At 50.3% G+C, this 25850-nt stretch overlaps 1 protein-coding gene across 2 annotated transcripts in view; it reads right to left on the reverse strand.

The window, feature by feature from the left end:
• Positions 1–9393: 9393 nt before the first annotated feature.
• Smad6 (SMAD family member 6) overlaps positions 9394–25850 on the reverse strand; it is a 69294-nt gene continuing 52837 nt past the window's right edge. Inside the window, 1 exon segment of one of the 2 annotated variants that reach the window (NM_001109002.3) lies at positions 9394–10356. In NM_001109002.3, coding sequence (NP_001102472.2) covers positions 9824–10356 — 533 coding nt within the window. In that variant the 3' untranslated portion in view covers positions 9394–9823. 2 annotated transcript variants of the gene reach the window in all.

Here is a 25850-nt window from a genome sequence, read left to right on the forward strand (position 1 = left end):
AACCACACAAGCACCAGCACTCACACACACACACACATTCACAGGCACCAGCACTCACTCACACACATATACACACACACACAAACACACAGGCACTCATAACCACACAAGCACCAGCTCTCACACACACACACACACACACACACACACAGGCATCACCACACATGCACACACACATGCAAATGAACACACACAGGCTCTCTCTCACATGCATGTGTCTGTACACTTTACACAGTATAACTTTCACACTCTCTCTGTTTCTCTGTCTCTGTCTCTGTCTCTGTCTCTCTCTCTCTCACACACACACACACACACACAACCGAAAATTAAAATAAATATTTAAAACTCCACAGTAGTTCCATTTCAATGGATACTTATGTTCTAAAAACAAGTAATTTTTTCCCATTTAGCTACTTACATTTTTTTCATTTTTTCATTTCTCTCTCTCTCTCTCTCTCTCTCTCTCTCTCTCTCTCTCTCTCTCTCTCTCTCTCTCTCTCTCTCTCTCTCATTTTATGTAGCTCTGGCTGCCCTGAAACTCATTTTGTAGATCAAGGCTAGTCTTGAACTCACACAGATCTGCCTGCCTCTGTCTCCTGAGTGCTGGGACTAAGGTGTGCTCCACCATGTTCAGCTGATTTTTATTTTTATAAAAGTTGCACTTGGGTTAACGATCTATAAAGGCTGTACCTGAGGCAGGTAAGAGGGCTTGGCAGATAAAGGCAGTGCTGCTAATGTCTAGGCCTCCTTCTTAGGCCCCACAATCAGATCAGAGCATGATTCCACTAAGATTCACTCTAGAGAAGTACTGAGTTTATTGAACTCTGTAAGACAGAGCAGAGGTGAGGGGTTACTTACAGGAATGTGGAGGCTCCTTCCCAAAAGGCCATGCCTGGAATGTCTTTACCCAACAGGGATGAGAGCTGTTCATAACCCTCATAGATGGATTCCCCTTCTCCAAGGGTCCAGGCGTTTATACCCTAGCCTTGCAATAGGCAGAATAGCATTCTGCAGGTGTCAGGGAGTGGCTAGAAGACCGGGTTAAGGTCTTCTAACCCTCCCCACCCATCTGCAAGGGGATATAATCAGTCAAGAAGGTTCCTGACTGTTCTTCTGCAGAGAGGCACAGCCAGGCTCTCCAGGACTGGCTGTTTGGCTCACTATAAGCACACACAAATGTTCTTCCATTGTGGTCCAAGGGCCTGAGTCGAATCCTCAGAACTTGTGCAAAGATGGGAGGAGAGAACCAACTCCACAAAATTGTCCTCATGCACACAATAATATTTTTTAAATATGATTTTAAAAAAGAAAAGCTTGGGGCTGGGGATTTAGCTCAGTGGTAGAGCGCTTACCTAGGAAGTGCAAGGCCCTGGGTTCGGTCCCCAGCTCCGAAAAAAAGAACCAAAAAAAAAAAAAAAAAGGCTTGAGACAAGGCGTCCTGTTGCCTAGGCTGGCCTCAACTTGTTGTGCAGTTGAAGTCCCGATCTTCCGGCCTTTCTTTCCCAAATGCCAGGATTACAGATGTGCACCGCCACATCCAGTTTACGCAGTGCCTGGTACGATGAGACCCAGGGTTTTGGTACGGTAAACAGGTTCTCTACCAACTGTGCCACAACCCCACCCCGAGGATCTTGTTTTCTAAATGGCAGAGAGGAATCAGACATTTAAGCAGTGGGGTGAGTGGAGAGTGTTCTAGGTAGGGGGCAAATCTTATACAGAATACTGGAGTCATAAACAAGCTAGTCTGATTTAGGGACCATTGCTGTTACCCTAGGGTGAGGGAGGGGCTGCAGACTGAGCTGAGTCCTCTGTGCCCCTGTGAGGAGCTGGGACTTGCGAGTTAGCCAGTGGATGGCTTTCCTGGGGCCGTCTGCACTTTAGGCAGCCTCATGGGGTTGTCTACAGACGGAACTAGGTTAGAGACACTGGGTTACCTATAAGGAGCAGCAGCAGCCACATCGCAACATATCTGGAGCAATGGCATCTGGGGCTGTGCCAGCCAGGAGGAGATGACCCAGTTGAAGATGACCTTGGACTCCTCCCTGACCTCTCTCTCTCTCTCTCTCTCTCTCTCTCTCTCTCTCTCTCTCTCTCTCTCTCTCTCTCTCTCTCTCTCTCTCCCCCAAATGCCAGGGCTACAGATGTACAATCTAAGCTTGGCAGAAGATTCTGGGCCACTTCTGCTCAGGTCCAGCCTCAAGGTCTTGACTTCTCTGGGGACAAGAGTTAATTGTATAGAAACTTCAGGAGCGCAGAGAGAGATCAGGCCAAAACAGCTCTGCTTCTGCCCCTCTCTTCAGCAAGCTAGTGAGCCTGACTGAACCTCTTTTCTCCACATCTGTAGGATGCAAGTCTGGTGTCAGTATTCCCTTAGAGAATAGTCTCACGGCTTCTGCTAACTAACGTATGTGCCAAGCTCAGTGCTGTTTGTCTAATGTGGTTTTCTAGCCCAAGAGGGAAGCCAGCAGGGAACCTGGGCCTAGGCCCTGTCATGGTGCTCATTCCTTTAATTTATTTTTTTTTTCCAGAGCTGGGGACCGAACCCAGGGCCTTGCGCTTGCTAGGCAAGCGCTCTACCACTGAGCTAAATCCCCAACCCCATGGTGCTCATTCCAAGCCTCTCAGGACCTCATGTTCCCTCCTGGGTCAGCCTCTGGCCCCTTCTGCCTGACAGTCCATTTGTTCTTCACAGACAGGCTATTGAAGCAGGCAGGCCTCAGACCTCAACCTTCTACACTTGATCTTAGCCAAAAGGCCGAGAAGCGATAGACCTCAACCTTCTAAGGACCAAGTGTGCAGTCCAGATCCACGGCCAAGACAGCACTGAGCAAGTGCTCCCTCAAGGAGAAATGAGTGTCACCATGGCCGGGACTTGTTGAACTCTTTGCTCTCCCTTAGAGAAAGGGAAGAAGGGACAAAGGGTCACTGCAAAGGGCCTGCTTCCAACACATAAAAAGACTATTGATTTAGAGCAGCGGTTCTCAGCCTTCCTAATGCTGCGACCCTTTAATACAGCTCCTCATGCTGTGGCCCCCAACCATAAAATCATTTCATTACTACTTCATAGCTGTAATTTTTCTACTGCTACGAATCATAATGTAAACAAATACCTGTGTTTTCAAATGGTCTTAGGTGACCCTGTGAAAGGTCATTGGAACCCCCAATGGGGGGTTGAGAACCTCTGGTTTAGACCATCTATGAGGTAAACACTGAACGGGCTCTTTTGGAAGGTTTTAGCTTTCTCCCATACGAATTCATGAGCTAATGCGTTTTCATTAAAGTGGTAATGAAAGTGTACGTTGGGCCATTGACAAGCATGTACATGGTGAGGTGTGGTATGGTGTGTGGTGTGTGGTGTGTGTGTGTGTTTATGTGTTTGTATGTGTGAGTGTGTTGCATGGGTATGTTTGTATATGTGCATTTGTGTGTATGTGTTTGTGTGTGTCTGTGAGTGTGTATGAGTGTGCTGTGTATGTGCTTATGTGTGGGTATGTTTGTGTATATGTGTTTTATGTGTGTATATGAGTGTGTATATTGTGGGAGGTATGTTTGTATGTGTTGTGTAGGGTGTGTGTGTGTGTGAATGTTTGTATGTGTTATGTAAGTATATCTGTGTATGTATGAATGTATTGTGTGTGTTGTGTGGGTATGTTTGTGTCTGTGTTTAGGTGTGTGTGAGTGTGTTTGTGTTGTGTGGGGTATGCTTATGTGTGTTTTGTGGGGTATGTTTGTGTATGAGAGAGAGTGTGTGTGTTGTGTGGATATATTTGTGTTTACGTATGTGTGAATGTGTTGTGTGTGTTTTACTGGTATGATTGTGTATATGTAAGTGTGTATGTACTGTGTATGTTTGTGTGTGTGTTGTGCCTATGTGTGTTGGGTTGGTATGTTTCTGAGTGTAAGTGTGTGTGTGTGTGTTGTATGGAGTATGTTTGTGTGTATGTGTATGTGTGTGTTGTGCCTGTGTGTATTGTGTGAGTATGTTTATGTGTGTGTGTGTGTGTGTGTGTGAGAGAGAGAGAGAGAGAGAGAATGTGTTATATGTATATGTTGTGTGGGTATGTTTCTGTGTGTAAGTGTATGTGTGTTGTATGGAGTATGTTTGTGTGTAAGTGTATGTGTGTGTTGTACATGTTTGTATGTGTGTGTTTGTGTGTGTGTGTGTGTGTAGTGTGTGTATGTGTGTGTTCTTGTGTGTATATTTCTTGACATTCCAAAGCTGCATTTCGTTTGTTGCTCATTGATGGGAAATTGAAAGCAAAACTGTTAAAAATAAACATTTACAATAAATACGCTATTTAAACAGAACTAACAAAAACAAAACCCTGATGGTAAACAAAATTTTAAAACAAATCCTAATCACTATTCACTGTGGCCAGGCCTATCTCAACTCTTCACACACACACCCTCTTGTGAGCATGTGCCTTCCTAGCTGCCGTGGGCACAAGGCCCTACTCTCCCTATGAGTAGATGAGAAAACTGAGGCTCAGGACCTCAGGGACTGGCTGAAAGTCGCCTGGCTGGAGGCAGAGTTTGGCCTGGAGCCCCAGGGGCTGAAGCAGAGGCCTGCATATTTAGCAATGGCAGAAAGTGAAGTTCAGAGATGGACAGAGAAGAACAGCAGCCGTGGGACCATCACGATGTGGCTGTGAATCCTCTGCTGCTCCTGAGCTCACACCTTGCTTTGCCTGTCCAAGACTGTCTAACGCTGGCCCACAGTGTTGTCCTCGGACCTCCACATACCCTCTGTGGAAAGCATAGCATGCACACACATAGTGATGATTACTTTAGGAATAAAGTGGATGGCTCCTAAGAAATGACACCTGAGACTGACCTCTGGATTCCACAAGTACAACATGTATGCACACTTGCCTGCACAAGTGCACATTCACACACAAGTACACACACATGCATGCATGCAGGCATATGCACACACGGGCACAATCACACCTATATACATGTATGCGTGTACATATATGTGCAAATGCACACAAAGATACCATGTACATGTACGTACATGTATATGCATGCACACACCGACACAGAGAAAGTTTTGTTACATATATTTTACTAAAAGTAGAACTCAAACACCTGACCTGCCTTCCTTGCTGGTCCAAGGCTCTGCTTAGGCTGGTGCTGGTCTCACCTGTAGGTGATCCAGGTTTGGCCTCCATCTGCCCCTGCCCTGCTATGTGTGGTCCCCATGAGCACCTCTCTCATTCTCAGTTCTGTCATGGGAATAGAACTGGAGGTACTCTGGAGACCTTCCCAGCATTGGTATGTCCCAACCTGCATTCTAGATTCCCATCTCCACAGACTTCTAAAGAGAAAGAAGGCTGCAGGTTCTGAGTCCCTAAGCAGAGGGTTGGGGGGTGAGGGTGGGGGTGGGGGTGAGGGGGTGAATAGCCTTGGTAACTATAGGGAAAGCCAGCTGGGGGTTGTCATAGCATCCTAGTAAACAGGCCCCTCTGGAAGCTGCATGTTCCCATAAGAGTTTATAAAATACACCCACACCCATGCTCTCTGTGACCCTTTCATTCTATAAACATCCCAGATCTGTCCCCTGTGCCCAGGACTGGGCTAGCCCTGAGCCATGGGGAAGGAGATACTTGGAGCGAATGGTCAGAGCATTGGATGAGGAAGGCTCTCATTGGAGAGATGAAGGCAGGGCCTGAGGAGCCGGCAGCAGCTGGTGGGTGGGGGATGTGAGGCAGGCAGTGCCAGGTTCCCTGCCCCCTCCCCAAGCCTCTATAAAGGCTGGCCTCCATCCTGAGGGAGGGAGGTCAACCCTGAACCATGGTGGAGGCACACTCCCATTGTTGACTGAACTTTGGCATTCTGAGTAGAAAGTGGACTGGAGGAGAAACTGAAGTTTGGATATCCATGACTAGGCACATCAGGTCACAGGTGACTGTCTGGGGTCTCCAGAAAGTGACAGTTCTGGCTTCAAGTTCTCCCACTGGCTGAGTATCCAAACCCAGGGCTTTCTTACCCCCTTGGGTGGACCCTGGTAATACCATAGAACTCTCGATGTGTGCTGGTTCTCAGTGCCACTAGCATGAATTCACGTCCCCTCACAGTTCCCCCGTACTAGCCAAGTCCACTTTTACAGATGAGGCAACCAAAGCAGAGATGTTAAGTCACTCGCTCCAAGGTCACTTAGAATAAGGCAGCTACAGCCAGAGGCAGCTGGAGCCTTTAGGCCCCTGCCTTGTGTAGTGCGGGAGATGGTAGGGTGGAGAAGGGAGGGTTGGCTGGAGAACTAAGAGGTGTACAGCACTAACAACTCCCTAGAGATGAATGAAGTGTGCATATGCTGTGTGACCTCAGGCCACTCACACTCCCTCTCTGAACCTCACACTGACTCACTTAAGACAAGAACACAAATATTTACAATGGCCAGTATTCCCCATAACCTCCAGTTTGCTTTTCTCATTCCTAGATCAGTGGTCTAACCTTAGCTCTCGAATACAGCCAAAGACAGAGGAGAGGAAGAGCCAGAGACGAGGGCGGTCCACTAAACGGGAAGAACCCTATGGAGGTATTGTCCCTTCTTCAGTCCTAGTCCATTTCAGGTGTCCCCTTGGGGCATAGGCTGCCTGAGTTTCTGTTTGGGGACAGTACCTCCCACCTACCTCATTTCCTATGGCCAGCAGGAACCACGCTCCCAGTGTTCCCCAAGGACTTGGGCTTTGTTTAGAAGTGTCTCCTTGGAGCATGAGTCACCAGATTCTGGGTGGTCTCAGGGGTAAGCAGGATGTCATTGCTGGGTACTGGACTGGAGGAAGCTGCTGCCCAAGACGGCCAACGTAGCAACACAACCAGCTCCAGGATCCTCATCTGTGACCTGAGAGGCTGTAGCAGAACTCAGACCCTCAGGAGGAAAGGCAGCCAAAGAGCAGGTGAGGCAGCTCAGCTGGCTGATGACACAGTGGTCAGTCTCATGACCTGGAGCCTGCATGGCCGAAGAAGGGTCCTGGGCCTCCACTCACATGCACATGCAGTGGATGGATGGATGGATGGATGGATGGATGGATGGATGGATGGATGGATAAAGTAGGTAAATAGATTAGATATCCAGATAGCTAGATGATAGATACCTAGATAGATTAGATATATAGATTAGACTAATAATAATTAGATAAGATAGATGATAGATAGATAGATAGATAGATAGATAGATAGATAGATAGATAGATAGATGAATGATAGATTAGACTAATAGGGGTTGGGGATTTAGCTCAGTGGTAGAGCGCTTGCCTAGCAAGCGCAAGGCCCTGGGTTTGATCCTCAGCTCCGGAAAAAAAAAAGATTAGACTAATAATAGATGACAAATAGATGATAATTAGATAGATAAGATAGATGATAGACAGATATCTAGATAGATTAGACTAGATAGATCGATAGATAGATAATGTATTTGCAAGGAAAGGGCAGCCATAGAGCCTCCTTGACATTTAAAGCCGCTGAGGACTTAAGCACAGTGTGAGTCTCAGCTCCCTCAGCCATTGCATGGGGGTGTCAATGTGCCTTTTGTTCCCTGAAGATGGAGAACAGTGACTGTCATGTCCATTTCCTGGCATGGGGAGTAACCAACTCCTATTTTCTCTGAAAGCCCGGATGGGCTGGGCTGGGCTCAGTCCCCTTCTGCGGCTGGGTCCCTACCAGTGATCTTTAAGAACGCCCAGTTCGGGCCAACAAGATGGCTCAGTGGGGAACAGCACTTGCTGCTAAGGCTGATGTCTGTGATCTCTGAGATCCATATGATAGGAGAGAATCTCCTCCTGAAAGTTGGCCTCTGACCTCTACAAAGATAAACAAATACATTGAGAAAAAGACAGCCCAGTGCTGATTAACTCATGGCTCCATTTAGAGCCCAGCCACCTTCCCACTACCCACAGAGTATCAGCCTGGTCCTTTACGTCGCTGGCGAGGGTCCCAGCCTCCCTTTCCAGGTTTGCTGTTGGTTTCCCTGGCTGTGAGCTGGCAGCCTCTCTCTCTCCAGAGCGCAAGCCTTTGAAAATGCCTCTTCCCTGCTTCCTGATCTCATCCACCCCAAATTCTTGGCTCCACCTCCCACTGCTATCTTGGCATTTGTCCCACGATAAAGAGCCAGGGCTGAAAAGTGTCTGATTTTACCTCGGCACCCACGGAACTCATTCCTGGATTCACTAAGGGCTAAGCATCAGGCCAGGGCAGCACATGAGGGAGAGGCTGGAGTCTCTAAGACAGGGCCTCAGCAGGGAGGTCCTGGAAGACTCAACTGTGGTCAGCACAGGGACACCAGAGACCTTTGGCATGGGGACAGGATTATAAGAGGCAGAGACAACATGACTGTGGAAGTCAGAAGCTTCCCACTTGGTCAGTCCCAGGAACGGCTCGCTCTGGGAAACCTTGTCTGAGAATTCCAAGGGGTGGACAGGACACTCTGTGGAGGAACCGGCCCTGTGAGTGGACATGGAATAGATCCCTTAGCCCACAGCAAGAGCGGACAGTGAGAAACAGTGACGTAAGGCTGCTGTGGTGGGTTAAGTTACAGAGGTCTCAGAGTCCTTTATGATATGTCTCGAAGACGAAACACAAGAGCCCTTCTGTGAGGGTATCTGCCAGAAAAATGTTCTCATATAACTCAGGTCCTACAGTGTGATGGATCATTGGGCCACCATCTCTGTCATGAGCTGGCCATTCATCCATCTAGAACAGATAAATGCCCTGTTTTTTTAATCAGAACTATATTCCCTGCCTTTCATATACCTTTAACACAGGTCGTGTGGCAGATTCTGAGTGTGTGTGTGTGTGTTTCTGTTCTATTAAGGTCCTAAAAGAAGCCTCACTCCTGGGCTCGAGATTGGGAAGTAGGCCTCCATCTTTTGACCTCAGACTATGGTGAGAAATGGTATTTTCCAGTTTGCTCTGAGTTCTGAGATGGGAGGCAGGTACCTGAGCCTCCTCCATCAGACTGGGACACGGCCGAAGCCTCCCTAACCTGACAGGCATGCACTTCCTCACCCCTCCTCCACCTAGAGGGCACACCCTAGCCATAGGCAAGGAAAACCAAACCCCTTGCCTGGTTCTTATGTATAAATATATCTCCCCCACCCACAGGCCTCACAGACACACGTCTTTCCTTTGTTTTGTAGCCCAGAACTCTTACATAGCTGGGACAGCCTTGAACTACCGATCTGCAGGTTCCCAGTACCCAACAAGTACTAAGATTACAGGCATATGCCACTGCCACCGCCACCGCCACCCTGTCAGCTCCCTTTTCTGTTGACTCCCTCTACTTCAAACTCAGTAAATATTGAAACCAAGCTCCTAATGGCCCCAAAGCCCACTGAAGTCCTGCAGATTCCTCTTTGTAAGAAAGACAGCTTTAAAAAAAAAAAAAACTATAATGCAAACACTTTATTATCAAGAGTGACTGGTATTAGTTTTGTTTTTTTTTTTTGGTCTGGGCATTAATATTTTTTAAAAAACCATACACCAAACCCAGGCTTTCCACCTAGTTCTGCTGTATAATTCTCTTTAAAAAAGGAAAGAGGGAAAGAAAGAAAAAATATATCTGTATTGAAAGAATTACAAGCCAAAGTGCGTTTTTCTTGTTTCTCCATATACACACATTGCACCATATATAAATAATTACGTTGTAAAAATGACTCCATAATTACAAGTATAATATATATTTCCATATAATATATAAAACTTTATATTAAATCTAGGTAGATGATATCTGGGGGGAGGGCGAGGTTGTCCCTGGGGCGGCGTCTCTGGGCGCTGGCCCCCAGAGGTTGGGGGACGCTGCGGCGCAGTGGCAGCCGCTTTGCTATCTGTGGTTGTTGAGGAGGATCTCCAGCCAACAGGGGCAGGAGGTGATGAACTGTCGCGAGTAGCAGGGTCCCCAGCCCTTGGCGAAGCTGATGCGCACGCTGTGCGGGTCATAGGGGCCATGAGCGGCGTCTGCGTGCTGCAGCAGCCCTGAGCGCTCAAAGTCAAACACCTTGATGGAGTAGCCCGGTGGCACCTTGCGCACGACCAGGGCGCGGCCTCCGGGCGCATCCAGCGTCGGGGAGTTGACGAAGATGGGGTGCTCGCCCCGGTTGTAGGCCCACACGCCATCGGGCTCCTTGCTGAGCAGGATGCCAAAACCGATCTTGCTCCGTGTGCGCCGCACCGACTCACTGCGCTGCTCCAGGTTGAGCTGGCCCAGGCAGAAGCCGCTGCCCTGAGGTAGGTCGTAGAAGATGCTGACAGCCTGGTCATACACCGCATAGAGGCGGCCCACGCGTGTCCGGTGCTCCCAGTATGCCACGCTGCACCAGTGGCTTGGCTTGGTGGCATCTGGAGACATGCTGGCATCTGCAACACAAGCATAAGATATGGCAAGGTTACTGCAGGTGCAGGGGGAGGGGGAGGCTGGGCATGGTTTTCCAAGAGTATGTGAACACCCACTGTGTGCGAGGCTGCCAAAAATTTAGCACCCAGAATTTCTCACTCTCAACTAAAATTTGCGTCGAGAATCAAACTCAAGTCTTCAAGCTTGGCACCAAGCATCTTTACCATCTCATCCTGCCCCACATAGGACAGTGAACCTGCAGTATGCAAACCAGAGTGCTTACTGTGTGCCAGCCCCTCGGATACACAAATATGAACCGCATCCAACCCCTGCCCACTATAATTTTACATCTAGGAGAGACGAACACCAAGGAACACAAAAAGAACCTACAATCTACCAACGCGAGTGTAGCAATCTTCTAAGTCTGCAAAGCCATTATGACCTGCCCAAGGTGCACAGAGGCCAAACCAGAGTGTGATTTGGACCCCTCAGCCAGGACTTTACCCCAACAGAGCTCTCGGCAAGGGACCTCCAGCATAGGTTAGGAGCGAGGTCAAGATCTCTTACAGTAAGGGGTGGTTTGCACACTTTGCTGGCTTTTGATTAATAAGGCTACCTGGCATGATGGCATGCACCTTGCTGTCTCAGGTATTCAGGGGGCAGGAGATACAGGATGTTTCAAACCAGCCTGGGCAAGCATCCCCCCAGAAGAACACTAATGGCACTCCCTACCTCGGGCTTTCTGTGCTCCTTACCAAGTTGACTCTCAGGTTCCCTGAAGCCTACAACCACCCCTGAGCACCATTACTCATGGCTGCTATTTTAAAAAGTAGGTTTTGTTTTCCAAAGGACATTTGTGGATGTCTAGTCCTAGGGTGTGTGCTGCCCCACTCCAGGCCTCAGATTCCCTACTGTTTGGCAAAGCAGTAACCTGTGCTTTGTCCTGTTGGCACTGAAACGCTGCCCCGCTCCACTTGGGGGACTTTCACAAGTGTGGGGACCTGATACAAGTGGGTCTGACTCGGAGGGTAGACCCGGAGCCCTGGCTGTTGGGCAAGGCCCACTTTTCAGATGTGGAGGCCTCTGGCACCTTGTCTTTGCTCTGGGCCTCCGCCTCACCATGACTGTCCACTGAAAAGATATGATTGGCCATGTTCGCTTTTGGCTGGGGCCTTCTGAACACAGGACCGATGTTCACCCAGCTCCTCCCAAGGGGCGGGGCTTGACCAACAATCAGCCTAACCTCGCATGGGCAATCATTACTGGAGCCATGAGGCCGGCTCTGAAGCCTCCACTTAAGTCCTGAGTCTCCAGAGGGCCCTGGACCCTCTTATCACACATAGAAGGCTGCTTGGCTCCTAGCGAAAGACTGCCCAAAGAGCTCTCTCTAGGCTGCTACCTTGGACCGCCCAAGGACTCTGTGAACAGACCCGTCTGTCATTCAGGAGCCAGCCACAGGTCCCTCGGTCTGCTGGGGACAGTCACATCTTCACATGAGCCGAAAGCTAGCTAAAAGTGAGGAGAGGAATCAAGGAGATACTTGCTACCCCTAACTAAGTGCCCTTGGCTAGTGGACATGGATGGTTCAAGCCCACAGCAGGAGACCAGGATCGGTGAGGTCCTGAACTCCATCCTGCTGAGCCACTGTTCCTCCTCATATCCATCCATCTTGCATAGGCTTGGAAACTTGAGGGCCAGCAAAACAAGGCCATGCCCACTGGCCATGAGCTTCCAGCACTGCTCACAGCCAGCAAGACTTCCTCTAGTGAGCCAGGACAAGTGAGGTCAAGAAGCTGTGTGCAAGAAGTCTGAGTATGCTGGGAGCAGAGCCAGGGTGGGTACCGGGCATCGATGGGCACCTCCCATGAGCTAGGCACTGCCCTCATGGGTGAGGGAACTGAATTTCTCCGTTGTGCACCCAAAATTCTGGAGCCAGCCTAAGGAGGCAAACCTTTGTGTGTGTGGTGTCAGTGGCGAAATGCAGCATAGCCTATCTCTCCTGCTGAGCTACACCAAGGTCCCAAGCCAGCCACACTAGAGGGCGCACTCCTCCATCCTCTAGGCCAGTGGTTCTCCACATTCCTAAAGCTGCGACCCTTTAACACAGTTCCTCACACTGTGGAAGTGAGCCCCAACCATAAATTTTCATTGCTATTTCAAAACTAATTCTGCTACTGTTATGAATCATAATGTAAATATTTTTAGAGATAAGAGCTTTACCAAAAGGCAGAAGGACAGGCAGACTCCTTAAAACTGTTCATCAGGCCAGTCACTTACCTTCTCTGAGCCTCAGTTTCCCTAGCTGTAATAGCAATTACTTTAAGGGCCTATGAGTCCTGTAGGTGCTTACTTCCCTCTCTCACTGAGGAAAGGGACTACTAGTTAGAAAGTAGCCTGGTGCTCAGGTCAAAACAGCAGCTTCAAGTCTGTGAGTGTACCTAGGGGCCATAGGCAGGGAAGGGACACTTTCTTCCTGCCATCTTCTAGAAGGCTTTACAACTATAAGTCCAGTGTGACTTACTGTTTCTCTCAGCTACCTGTCTGGTTCCTAGCCTGGCCACAGGAATGGTGCCGTTTGGCTCTAGAGTTCCAGGCTGGACCCATCTCCAGCAATTAAGCTTTCTGGTTTCCCAATTCTAGAAGGTAGCCAGCCTGCTGCCCTGTACAGCCCTCTTTAAGCACCTTCCTTGGCTGCTTTAGTACAGCATCCTCTCTGGGCCTGGACCACGTGCTTGTTGTGGCTCAATGGCCCTGGAGATGGCCTACCTCCCACATATGAGCAGAGGGCTCTCAGCCCTCTCCGGGTCCTCCCCCAAGGCTGCAAATATCCTCAGGATTCTGGGAACTCACTAAAGCAGGGGGAGGAAACAAATAAAACACATCCTAAGTATCAGTGCATTTTACACACAGGAAGCCTCCTCTGAAGGTGGGCTCAGGTTTGAGGACCGTGGAGGGGTTGTGGGCAAGGACTTAAAAGACCCTGAGAGTGACCACCTCCCTCAGCTTTAGAGCTCCCCAAGATCATCTCAGTTGACAGGGATAACCAAGGGGTCCCTAGAGTGAGGTTGGTCTGTGTGTGTGTGTGTGTGTGCGTGTGCGTGCGTGTGTGTGTGTGTGTGTGTGTGTGTGTGTGTATGTGTGTGTGTGTGTGTTGGGGAGAGGGTGAACCCAGGCCTTCAGGCTTCCTAGGTAGGAACTCTACCACTGAGCTACACCCCAAGTCCAAGCCACACTCTTAAATGGGGATGGGGTGGGAAGCCATGGCACTGATTGATCTGCTTTATTTTGTCCAATGGGTATTTATTTCTAATCCCCCCCTCCCCACACCGCCATGAACTAAAGTTCAGGCTAGAGAGGGCCTGTGGGTTCCGCAAATGCAGCTCAGTGGCCTTATCTCTGGAAGGTGGCACCAGGGTTACAATGATCTGCCTGAGGATATCCATCAGAGGTGGCAAAGTTAGGGCCAGGACTTAAAGTCCTTGAATGTGCCAACCATATGGCATGTGAGTGACGGAGGGCAAAGACTGCAGCCACTTGACTGGCAAGCTTCTCCATGCACCCAAGTCTCACTTCTCCCCTTCGCAAGAGACCTATCCATCATCGAGGGCTCTGCTCACAGGGGGCCACTGAGGACTCTCTAGAAATTCAAACGGTAAATCAAGCATGTGCAGAAAGAAACAGTCATCGTGTTCACTGGCTCCAGGCCTGTTAGAACAACCCAGGCAGGGGGCTCAAGCTCAGAGGTTCTTCAAGAGGACAGTGACGGGGAGGGCCCTTTTCGCTCTCTATAAAGCACCTCAGTTAGCTCCTGGTCTGGCACCTGTGGTGACCAAACCTGCCCTGTAACAGAAGGGACGGGAAGAAAACGGAAGCTTTAGGATGAACCCAGCTGTGGTTCCGTGCTCACACTCCTGAGCTCTAAGAACTCAACTCTGTGGAGACCTGTCTGCTGTAAGCTGCTGTGCTTCAGTGACACAGGCTGCACCCATGAGCCCACAGGGCCCTACCCTACTCATCAGGGATAGTGTCTTGTGGAAAGAGCCTTTTCTCTTTGGGGTTCCAAAGCTCTGGCCCTGTCATCTTCCACAGCCACCAGCTTAATTAGGAACCATCTCTTTAATTGCAAATAAATACCGGGGGAGTCAGATCCGAGCAACATCAAAGGTGACCGAGGTCTGACCGAAACTCACGCTCACCCCCTCTCCCCCCTCCCCCTGAATCCCTGGCCAGCTCAGGGCCTGGCCTAGTTCCCAGCCAGCTATGGGTCCCGCTGGGAGGGGTGGGTGGGAGGAGAAACGCTGCAATCTTTAATGTGCAGCTCTGAATTTCTATTCCCAGCAAGTTCTAGTCAGTCTCTTGTTGGGAGTCCTGCTCAGCCGTGCTCCAACAGGGAAATGGTGTAGCCCTCTCAGGAACACCGGTTAGCAATGAAAGGAACCAACCAACTCCACAAACGCGCAGTGGAACGGACCACCCTTAAGTGCACCTGCTTCGTGAAGGAAGTCACACACAGAAAACCCATTGAAGGCCAGAGGCAGGAAGTTCTTGGCCAGCAGAGAGCAAAGCTGGGCTGTAGCTCCTAGGGATGAAGACTGGGCTACATGTTCAAGGCCCCAGGTTCCATCCCCTAACACTGCAATAAAGAAAAATAAAGGAGAAAGGAGGAAGGGGACAGGAGAAGGAGGAGGAGGAGGAAGAAGAGGAGGAGGAAGAAGAAGAGGAGGAGGAGGAAGAAGAGGAGGAGGAGGAGGAGGAAGAGGAGGAGAAATCAGGGCAGTTGACAACCAGAGGAGTGGGTGAGCAGGAAGAGGCTAAGGGAACTTCCAAGGCAGAACAATGGGAACTGGGGTATCCATACACAGTGAAGAGTCACCACAACCTAAACACTAGGCTAAGCAGGTTTTTGCTGTAATGATGGCTCCTACAGTGGTCTTAGAAGGTCCCCAGGTGACTGTCCCCAACCCCCTTTGTCTCCCAAAGGCACCCACATTCCTGCCACCAGAGGGTGGTGGCTGCCTTCTCAGAGCACCAGGCAACAGCCCCAACAAAGGCGGTCTCTCTTGCATGGCCCAGCCATGCCTTCCTCCAGACTTCTCTGCCCAGCCAGGGTGCCTACAGACCAACATGTAATTTTGTGTGTGTGGGAGGGGGGTACTGGGCCTCAAGGGGGCTGGCTGGAGTCCGGAGGAGGTGGAGAGGATTGAAATCCCAAGAAATGTCTTTAGCTTCTTCGAATCAGCAATTTTCTGTCAAAACAAAGGGCAGGAGTGTGGTAGGTCATGCTCCTCACAGGACCCAGTTGAGGCACGAGCACAGTGAAATGTCTTTTCCTGCCCTCTCTCCGCCTTTTGACCACAATGCCCAGGGTGGGCCATCCCAAGAAGGAACCAGAACATGCCCCAGTTAGATGGGAAGACAGAGCACTCGGAGGAGGTTTGTGGGGTGGTCCATGCCCGCACATCCCTAATATTTGCTGGGCTTCACATCTACCTAAGGTTATGCCAGCTTCCTTGCCACCGATTAAAAACTATCAATAAAGACTGCTCCAGCAGTAAGCTTCAGACAAGAACCAAATCCAACTCCTGGGGAGTGCTGAGAAGAGAGACCAGCTCCTTAAAAATCCAGAAAGGTGAAGCAACTAGCTCAGGGTCACACAGCAAGCTGGTGGCAGAACTGGAAATAAGCCTAGGGCTTCCTCTCAGCCCTTTGCATGGGGGCCTCCCACCCTCCTGGAAAACTACTTTCTTCTGTCCCATGTCATGCCTGTGGCTTCAAGTTCCCTTCATCCAACCGGCAGCTTTTCATCTGTGGCTCCAGGGCCTGGGAACAATTACGCAGGCCCTGCATCTGGTTAACCTAACACCCCTTTTAAAGCCTTGTTTGCCCATTAGATAAGTAGTTTTTGTTATCAAACTTAGGGGAAGAAACGAGTTTCCAAATGAACTCTCTCCTTTGTCCTTTGGAGCCCAAGAAACAGCTTCAGGTTGTGCAGCCAGTCCGGCAAGCAGCGTTCATTAATGGTTGGCTTTCCTCACAGGGGAGGGAGGGCCTGTCCTTGCCCCGGGCTGCTGCAGGAAAGCAGGGGAAGAATGCGCGCAGGGCCACGTTAATGGTCAGCAGCTTCGAGCCAGCCGAGCCTCTGCTGAACGCGGTCCAGAAGCTGGCCCAGCTGACAGGAGTTTCCTCCTCCTCGATCCCACCCACCTCCCCAACCCCCCACCTCAGAGCCAGCACCTCGGGCTCCCAGAGGAAGCCCGGCTTCCAAGAGGAAGTTCCTAATCGCTCATTACATCACAAGCGATCTGGCCACCGCTGCCGCCTGCCTGCACAGGGCCCACCGCAGGGGCTCTTTCAACTGTGGGTCTTCAGTGTGGAGACCATGCTGTCCTCCCTCCCCAGATGGCTATCTGGTTGCTCTGCTGGCAGGAGTGAGATGGGTGCAGAAAGGGAGAATGCCAGCAAGAAGGGGGGCTAGGGGAGCCCAGGAACAGGAAGTCCACTGGACCGATGACTGAGGGGAGGACCTAAGGTCCGAAGAGGTGAAGTGACTTACTTGGGACCAGTATCTACTCAGAGGGCATGGGTTTAACGCACTGGATCAAGAGCAAGGAAGTCCGTGTGCAAACCCCAGCTCTGCCCCTCATCCGCAATTGTAACAATCCCTGCAGAAATATTCTAAGGAGAGACACTTGTGACCCTCCCTTTGGCTATCAGACAATTGTCCCCGTGGAATTGGAATTTCCCCAGGAATCTCATGCTGGGAGCAGGAAAAGGCAGAAGGCTGGTGTCAGCAAGAACAGAGATTTCACACTGTTCCGACAACTTGTCAGACCACCTTGCAGGAGGGACTGGAACCTAGGCAATGACAATCGATGATGATACGCAGGGCTGCCCCTTGGACTGCCCCTTGGACGGGGACCATTTAAACCTGAACCTCATATGCCAGTCCTTAACGATGGCCTTGGGAGTGCTGTCACTGGACCTATTTATTTGCTCCTCTTCCCAAGGCAACCATACTGAATAAACCGCCTTTCTCCACTTTCCACTACCCCTTGTCTTTTTAATTGGCTTACTGAGGATAATAGTGGAGCCCCGTTTGTACCCTAAAACATCAGTAACAGTCTTGCTATCTCAGGCAAGTGACTTTTTGTTCCTTGGGGCCTCAGTTTCCTAAAACAGGTGCGATCAGCGATTACTTCATAGGGCATTGGGATCAGTTGCAATCAAATGATGCCTTGTCTGGAAATAAGCAAGCTGAAAATTAACAGGGATCGCTAACTCACATTAGCGATCAAAATGTAAGCTACACAAATTATTTACAGCAATCATACAACGAGTAGTTTGCAAGTATATTCATGACAGGTAACGGCCATAGCAGAGATAAGGTGTGCTAATGGACTAGAGACTCAAGGAGAAGTAAATAGTAATAGAAATAATAATAAATTAATATTAGGCAGAGTGAAACAGGTTAAAGACACTCAGAGGGCAAACGGCTAATCCTCTCAGCTCCTCTTGTGTTTTCAGGCATTCTGTGATGTCTGTGTATGTGTGGACATGTATGAGAAGGTCAGAGGTCAACCTCAGCTGCTGTTCCTCAGAAGCTATCCACCTTGTTTTTTTGAGACAGGGTCCCTTCCTGAATCTGGGGCTTGTCAATTAGGCTATACTAGCTGGCCCTAGGGACCCTATCTCTGCCTTCCCCTGCTCTGGGACTCTAGGTGTGGGCCACCCTGACCAGCCTTGATGTGGATCCCAGGGTATAGGGATTCAGGTCCTAATACCTGGGCAGTAGCAGGTATATTCCCAACTGAGCCATCTCCCCAGTCCTGCCCCTCCCATTTCATGATAAAGAAACTGTCCATCTCAGAAGCTTGTGTCCAAGGTCAGCAGCCAGGAAGTCTCAAGATTAGGATCTGATCTCCTATCTCAGCAGGCTCAGAGATGGGGGGCTTTGGCTCTTATTCCCATGTGGGCTGCCAACCCCAGTGGCAGTGTGGATAATCTCACAGGCACCATGCCAGCTCTAAGATGTTTGCTGGGCCACGAAAAGATGGGTGCTAAAAGGGGTCCTCAGCCTGGGATGCAGCTTCAGTGGTGTAGAACACTTGCATGCTGACCACCTTCCCGGGAGGACAGAAAGACTTCTCAAATGCAGCCTCTGTCCGCTCTAGAGAGGGCCTGGTGCTGCTCTGAAAACGCCTGTCCTTTTAATTTCTCCCTCACATCCAAACCGCTCCACTTACCTAAACCACAGCAGGGAGTGTGTTCTAGGGGAGCCGCAACAGTGAGTGTTCCCCAAGGGAGAGGACTGGCCACCATGAGCGAGTTACGAGTGCTCTCGCACCCCATTCTCAGGGTAGGACCCAAGCCAGAGTCTCCTCAGCAACTGCAGAGAGGGGATCCTACCCTTGGGTGACCCTCTCTGCTGGGATCAATATGGCGGTCTGAGTCCTTAGAAGCATCACCAGGGAGGGTGCTGGATCCCTCAGGAGTCTGGTGAAAAGCTTCTGTGAGGCCAAGCAGACCTGCAGAAAGGCCTTCATTGAATACTGACCTTGGCTGCTTAGCCTCTGGTCTCTAGAGGAACAGGGTGTCATCCTGAGCTGTACTAGGTAGGGTTTCACTCCTTTATCTCCTACAGCATTTAAAGAGATTCTGAAAAGATGAACTCCTCTAGCAGTTCTGACCCAGAATAAGTTTCCCCAGGCCTGCTCTGTCATTGCTTCCAGCAGGGCAGCCTTCCCAGGAGCCCCAGACTCAACCACAGTGGGCAAAGAGCCCAGTCAGAGGGCCCATATCCATCACACCTCACCCCTACACCACCCCAGGCTTCCCTACCAGAGGCTACCCCTCACCCAAGGAGTCAGCTTCAAACCCCAGCAGTGAGCTTGACAGCACATTGTCAGCCGCTCAAGGGAGAAGGATGGGGTCACCAGAGCCAGCTCTCCTGTGACAGCAAGCAGGGGTGGACAGCTGAGGGCAGAGACAGAGTGAAAACCAGCAACTTCAGTGTAATAAAAGAGACAACCAAGCCCTAAGCAAGCAAGTCCTCAGCCACTGAGCAGGAAACCCCAGGTGAAGGAGGAAGGGAGGGGAAAGGAGGGAGGGAGGGGGAAGGGAGAGGGGGAAGAAGGAGGGAGGGAGGAGGAAGAAGAGGAAGAAGGAAGGAGGGAGGGACAAAGGGAGGGAGAGAAGGAGCGGGAGGGAGGGAGAGAAGGGAGAAAGGAAGAGAGGAAGAGACAGAGGGAGGGAGAGGAGATAAGAGGTCCAGAGTAGGGATTTAGCTCAGTGGTAGAGCGCTTACCTAGGAAGCACAAGGCCCTGGGTTCGGTCCCCAGCTTCGAAAAAAAGAACCAAAAAAAAAAAGGTCCAGAGTAAGCAGTTGAGCATCAGGAATTTACCAGGTTTAGGGAAAGGACCAGTTCTTGTCACAAAAGACTCTAACCTTGGCTCCCATTCCAAGGCCTCTTTTGTTTTATTCCTAAGCCTGATGCTGAACCTCTGTTTACTTATTTAGGGACAACCCAGGGTGGGAAAGCCTCAGTTTTCCTACTGCCCCTGGACAGTCTGGTTAAGAATGGGAAGCTGGGGACCACCTTCTCCAGAAAGAGGAAGTTTCTTTTTCAGGGCATGTGTAGTCTGTCCACGAGGGAACTGCTGTACGCTGGATTCCCAATAAACCTGGTGTTTACCAGTCCACCGGACTAGGCCTGGGTCACCATCTCAGACTTTTTTTCCTCTAACCCTCCTGCCTTCACCTCACCAAGAGCAGGGCTTGGGGTGCACAGCATGCCTAGCTTGCAGAGTGCTGGAAATGGAACCCAGGGCCTTGTGCATGCCAAACAAGCACTCTGCCAACTGAACCACATTTCCAGCTGGTCTCCTCGGGCTTTCAACTTCTACGGTCACTGTCTGAACCCAAGCCTGACTTCCCTAGTGAACCTGAGACCACATCAAATGACATCTACCCTCTAGGGGTTCAGTGGGGGGGCGGGGCAGATGGAGGGTGTGGTGGCATTTTGTTCCAAGTTCTCACCTTGCAGGTTCACACACACACACACACACACACACACACACACACACACACACACACACACAGACACAGACACACAGACAGACACAAAGAGAGAAAGAGAGAGAGAGATAGCAAGAGAGAGAGAGAGAGAGAGAGAGAGAGAGAGAGAGAGAGCGAGAGCAAGCACACTCACACGCGTGCTGGGGCATCTCCACGTTTCTCTTGTTTTCTACAAGCAGTCTGAGATTTACTGGCATACTTCCTTCTAACTCAGACTTATACTTGGGCCCACACAACAACATCCATAACAATGTCCTCAAAACGAAGTGCCTAAAGCTCATCTTCCACCGCCTGCTGCAGCTGGCAGAAGCTCATGGGCTAGGGTCTCTGCTGTCAGCTTGACTCCTGCACTCTGAACTACCCAGTGCACCCCACGTTCATCCCACATCTTGAGCCACACAGCTCCAAGGCCGTGAAACGTGAAGAGATCCAGTCTGAACTGAGCCTGGAGAGTGTTATTCCAGGGAACGCCCCATCCTGAGGTGGAGTGGGGCATAGTGGTGCTTGCCTGTAAACTCAGTGCTCCAAGTCCACTAAAGCTCACAGGCACCTGACCTGGCAATGGGCAAGCTTACTTACTTGTGCACATGTACAAAGTGTGGGCATGTGTGTGCCAAGGTGCCCCTATATGTGGTCAGAGGAAAACCTGCAAAAACTAGTAGACCATGTGGGTCCCAGGGATTAAATTCAGTTTGTCAGTTTGGGAGGAGGCACCCCTATCTGCCAAGCCATCTTACTGGCTCCATTCTCTTTATCTTAACACTCAGTACAATTGCAGAAGGCAGATAGATACCAATGTGTAGGTTACATATGTGTAGAAGAAACAGAGGCTCAGGGAAGTTAAGTGCCCCACCCCCATCCCAAGTCACAGCTGCCACAGTTCCAGCTGGAGGTTAGCACAGTCCCTCTCACTGAGTTCGCCCATGGGTGCGACTTGTACCCCCTCCACAAGACTGGTGCCTGCCAAGCCACCAGCAGCCCTTCCTCCTCCCTCCCACGGGCACTAGTGGCCTGCAGGCTGCTGGCGTCTGCATTCCTAGAGCCTAGGCCCCAGTCAGCCACTGAGGAGGATCCCAAGTAATCCAGGCCATAAATCACAGCCATTGTGTATTACCCTCTTAGCCACAGGCAAAAGCAACCTTCTCCTTCCCAGTCTGCTGTTAACTACCCCTGGGCTCACCTTGTGTTTCCCACCCTGCCTGGGTGGAGGCCAGCTCTCAATTATTAATCTGGGAGGTGGAGGCTGCATTCCTGGTCACCTAGCCACTTCCTCCTTGGTAGGCAACTCTCGGGCCTTTGGGTGACATCGAGCCTTTCACTACAGCCCAGTCATGGCTTGTGGAAGGAGTGTTTAAAGCCAGAGTTAAGTACGGATGACAGTGGACCACCCAAACACCCTGACATCTCCCTTCATCCCACCTGGGCGCTACTGCAAGATGCCTCAGTCTGTGAAATGGATCAGTGTTAGTAAAGATGGTGGGTCAATATAAAAGGCCTCACATCTGGTCATTCTCACTAGCCAGAATGGTTTCATCAGAACTTAAAGCCCCGCTGAAGAAGCAACTCAGTTGGTAGAGTGCTTGCCCAGCGTGCTTAGCATCCTGGATGCAATCCCCAGCACTGAATAAACCTCCCACGGTAGCAAACACCTATAATCCCAGAATTTAGGGGACAAAAGCAGAAAGCTCACAAGTTCAAGGCCACCCTCAGCTACACGGCTAATTCAAGGGTAGCCTGGGTTGTGCAATGCCTCTAAGTTCATCCACTTACTTTTGCCATTTGCTAGATGACGAAGGGATAGACCTTTGGGGGACAGCAGAAAGCTGGAACACAGAGGCAAGTAACTGCACTGTATGTGACCCAGACCTCTGTCCATGTCAAAAGAAACCACAGGTGGGCTGGGAATGGAGGTGCAGACTTTTTTTTTTTTTTCTGGTTCTTTTTTTTCGGAGCTGGGGACTGAACCCAGGGCCTTGCGCTTCCTAGGTAAGCGCTCTACCACTGAGCTAAATCCCCAGCCCCGGAGGTGCAGACTTTTAATACCAGAACTCAGGAGGCAAAGGCAGGTGGATGTCTATGAGTTCAAGGCCAACCTAGACTATATAGTAAGTAAGACACTTTCAGGAAGAAAGAAAGAAAGAAAGAAAGAAAGAAAGAAAGAAAGAAAGAAAGAAAGAAAGGAAGGAAGGAAGGAAGGAAGGAAGGAAGGAAGGAAGGAAGGAAGGAAGGAAGGAAGGAAGGAAGGAAGGAAGGAAGGAAAAGAAGGAAGGAAGGAAGAAAGAGAAAAGAAAGAACCAACCCTAGGTGACCAGCAAAAAAAAAAAAAAAAAAAAAATCCAAACCAATGCGGTTAAAATTCTCACGGCCACCAAGCATTGTCTTTAATCAAAGAGAGATCTTTCCCTCCAGTACACTACAAGTTCAAATGGACACTCTGTGCCACCAAGAAAGCGGAGTGGTTGGTGACTGCAACAGAGCTTGGTGGTCACGTTCCTCCTCTAGCCCACAGCACACAGGTGGCCACATCTCACTCACAGGGGGCAGCCTCTGGATGCTGGCGACTCGGAGCCTCCAGAGGTTTCTGCATCCCCTGCTTCACCTAGCGCACACCTTATGTCTGTTTCCTCCTCCAGTACTGAGGCGTGAACCTAGAAAGCCCTGAAAGCTCTCTGCCACTGAGCTATCTCCTCAGATAGTTTTACTGTTCGTTCTGACACAGGTCCTCACTTAAGTCGCTCAGGCTGCCCTGAACTTGTGATCCTCCTGCCTCAACCTCCAGAGTAGCTGGGATTACGATCGATGTTCCCACGCCTGGTTCATGACTGAACCCCAAAGCTCTCTATACTCTGATGCTCTGGGGGTTGCCAAAATAAATTGTCACGCATGTACAATCAAGCCTCAGTATTGAGAACCCCTAAATCCAGGCTTTGTGATGATTCTGAAAGCAGCAGGGTTGAAGTTGAGAAAAGGTTCTGATAAACAAACGCAAAATATAAATACGATTTAGAACAACTGTTTATCTTCCGTGCACTGTGTAAACAGTGCACTGCAGTCACACACTTGAGTTCTTCTATCTATAACGTAGTTCGCCGGGGATCTCTCCCATGAAACATTTCCAGGCAGCAGCAGTCTAGGATGGTTGAAAAACCGCAAAACCTGGGTTCTTAGTTGTCTCTTCCTGTCACCCCTCACCCTGAGCTGTAGAGCCACTGTGTTGCCAGAGTTCTATATTAGGCAAAGAAGTGGCCGGGATGGCTAAACTTCCCTGGCCCTCCTCTGGTACCCAGTGGCCACCAGGAAACAGTGAGAACTCTTGGCTCTACATGTCACCCAGTTCTCGGTGCCCAGTTTCAAGTAGCACTTGCTAGGGTCTTTGGCCAGGGGACCTTGCCAGTTCAGGCATTTCCACTGAGAGTGGGCAAGGGAACCCCTCAGGCAGCTGCAGCTAACAATCAAGATGTCCTTTTGATGGTGGTCCCCGTCCTGGGTGATTTACAAATTAGATCTGCTGTTCTCCCCAGGGAGGCTGTGAGAGGCCTAGGTGGTCAGTTAAGAAGGCACAGAGGAGCTGGAAGACAGTTCAGTCAATACAAGTGCCTGCTCTGCAAGCCTGAGGACCTGAGTTCAATCCCCAGTACCCAGGTGAAAAGCCAGATGGAGTTGTGTGCACTTGTAAGCCCAGCACTGGGGAAGCAGAAACAAGAGGATCTGAGTCTTGATTGCCAAGTCAGCCTTGCTTAGCCTATCAGTATCTTTAAGTCAAAGCTAGTGAGAGACTGTGCTTCAAAAAAAAAAAAAAAAAAAAAAAAAAAAGGATGGGCAAGTCCCGTGGAACAACATGCAAGGTTGACCTTTGACCTACACATATTCACACACACACCCCTGAAAACATGTCTCTCTCACACACACACACACACACACACACGCGCGCATGCATGCACACCCCCCACCACACACACACAACATACACACAAGAAGTCAGGGGAGCTCAGGACTCCACAGACTCAGTAGGGCAGCAGGAAGAGGCTCCGTGAGCCCATGGAGCAATGGCTGATATGGTTCCTAGATCCTGCCTTGAGAGGGACAGACTGCAAGGCCCCAGAGATGTGGGCAGGAGGCCAAGCTGGAAATACCGAGCTATTCCAGCTTGGAGAAGTGGCCTTGCCAAGTCGGGAAGGCGGTGCTGACGGGGATGGGGTGTTGTGTGCGTGTGTGTGTTGCGGGGGGGGGGGGGGTTATAGTGGCAGGTTCCAGACAGGCAGGTCCCTAAGGGCACAGAGTCAGGAGCAACCTCTTGTGTCTCAAGGCACGTGGGAGCTGGAGTCCAGCCAGGGAGACCCAGAGCTGCCAGTCTTCCCAGGGTACCTCTGTCCTGGCGCTACCCCGCAGCGCCTTCCTCAGAGACACTGGTTAGACTGTGGTACACAGGACCATTCTCTCCTCACTTTCCAGCTCCTGATCCCTGCGATGCTCACCAGAGCCCACCAAGACCACCTCTCACCATGGACTCTGGAGCTGGCTCTCTTGTAGGCATTTAGGAATCTTCTAGTTCACTAACACCCAGACAGCGTGCAGGGTAGAAGGAGCCAGCCTTTCGGTGGATCACAGGGCTGCCCGGGGCCTCTGTGTTCCCTCTGGGAAGGAGTTATCCTCCTTCCGAGTAGGAAGCCTGGTGTGTGGAGGATAACCTGCCAGCCCGGCTAACAGACAAGCCCCTCTACCTCTTTCCGGTGGGCTTTACACATTACTATCAATCGGGCTAGTGTAGCATTATTTCCCTAGCAGGCTCAAAACCCTGGCTTCTATCCCCAGCCTTAAAATACACGTGTATCAATGGGACAGTGAGGCACAGCTTGTCACACGCACATATCCTACGGTAAGATAGACATTTTCCACAGACACGCATAGGGACTGTGAGCCTCATCAGTCAAAACCATCTGAGTACAAGGTGAGCAGCAGTTCAACGCCTCTCCGTCCTCTTGCCATTTATACTAAAACTCACAAACCAACTCTCTTCATTGTAAACACACAATTAGCAGCCATTCTCGCCACAGTCCAGCCACCTCTACCTTGCAAAGAGCCCCTCCTGCTGGCTCACAACACAGCAGACAGAAAACCACCCTAACCAGGCCTTGAACACGTGGAGCTCCACTCAGAAAACCACGGAAGCACACTCCCTGAAGGGAAAGAGTGGGCAGGGTGTTTTCAAGAGCCACTCATTGTGGGTTTGGGTGCCAGCCAGCAGAACTGCCACTGAGATGCAAGGAGAGGGAATTTGTTTAGGAGGTTGGGCTTCGCTTGTACCAGACAGATGCCTACTGCACGCAGGCGCAGGAGACTGAAGTGACAAAGTATTGGGCATGTCAAAGGAACTGGGGAGACGTTTGTTTATCCCTATGAGTTACTTAGGGGCTTATTCGAATTTTACTGTTTTCCCCCAAT

This window comes from Rattus norvegicus, chromosome 8, assembly GCF_021556685.1.
Source record: "Rattus norvegicus strain SHRSP/BbbUtx chromosome 8, alternate assembly SHRSP_T2T, whole genome shotgun sequence".
NCBI lineage: Eukaryota > Metazoa > Chordata > Mammalia > Rodentia > Muridae > Rattus > Rattus norvegicus.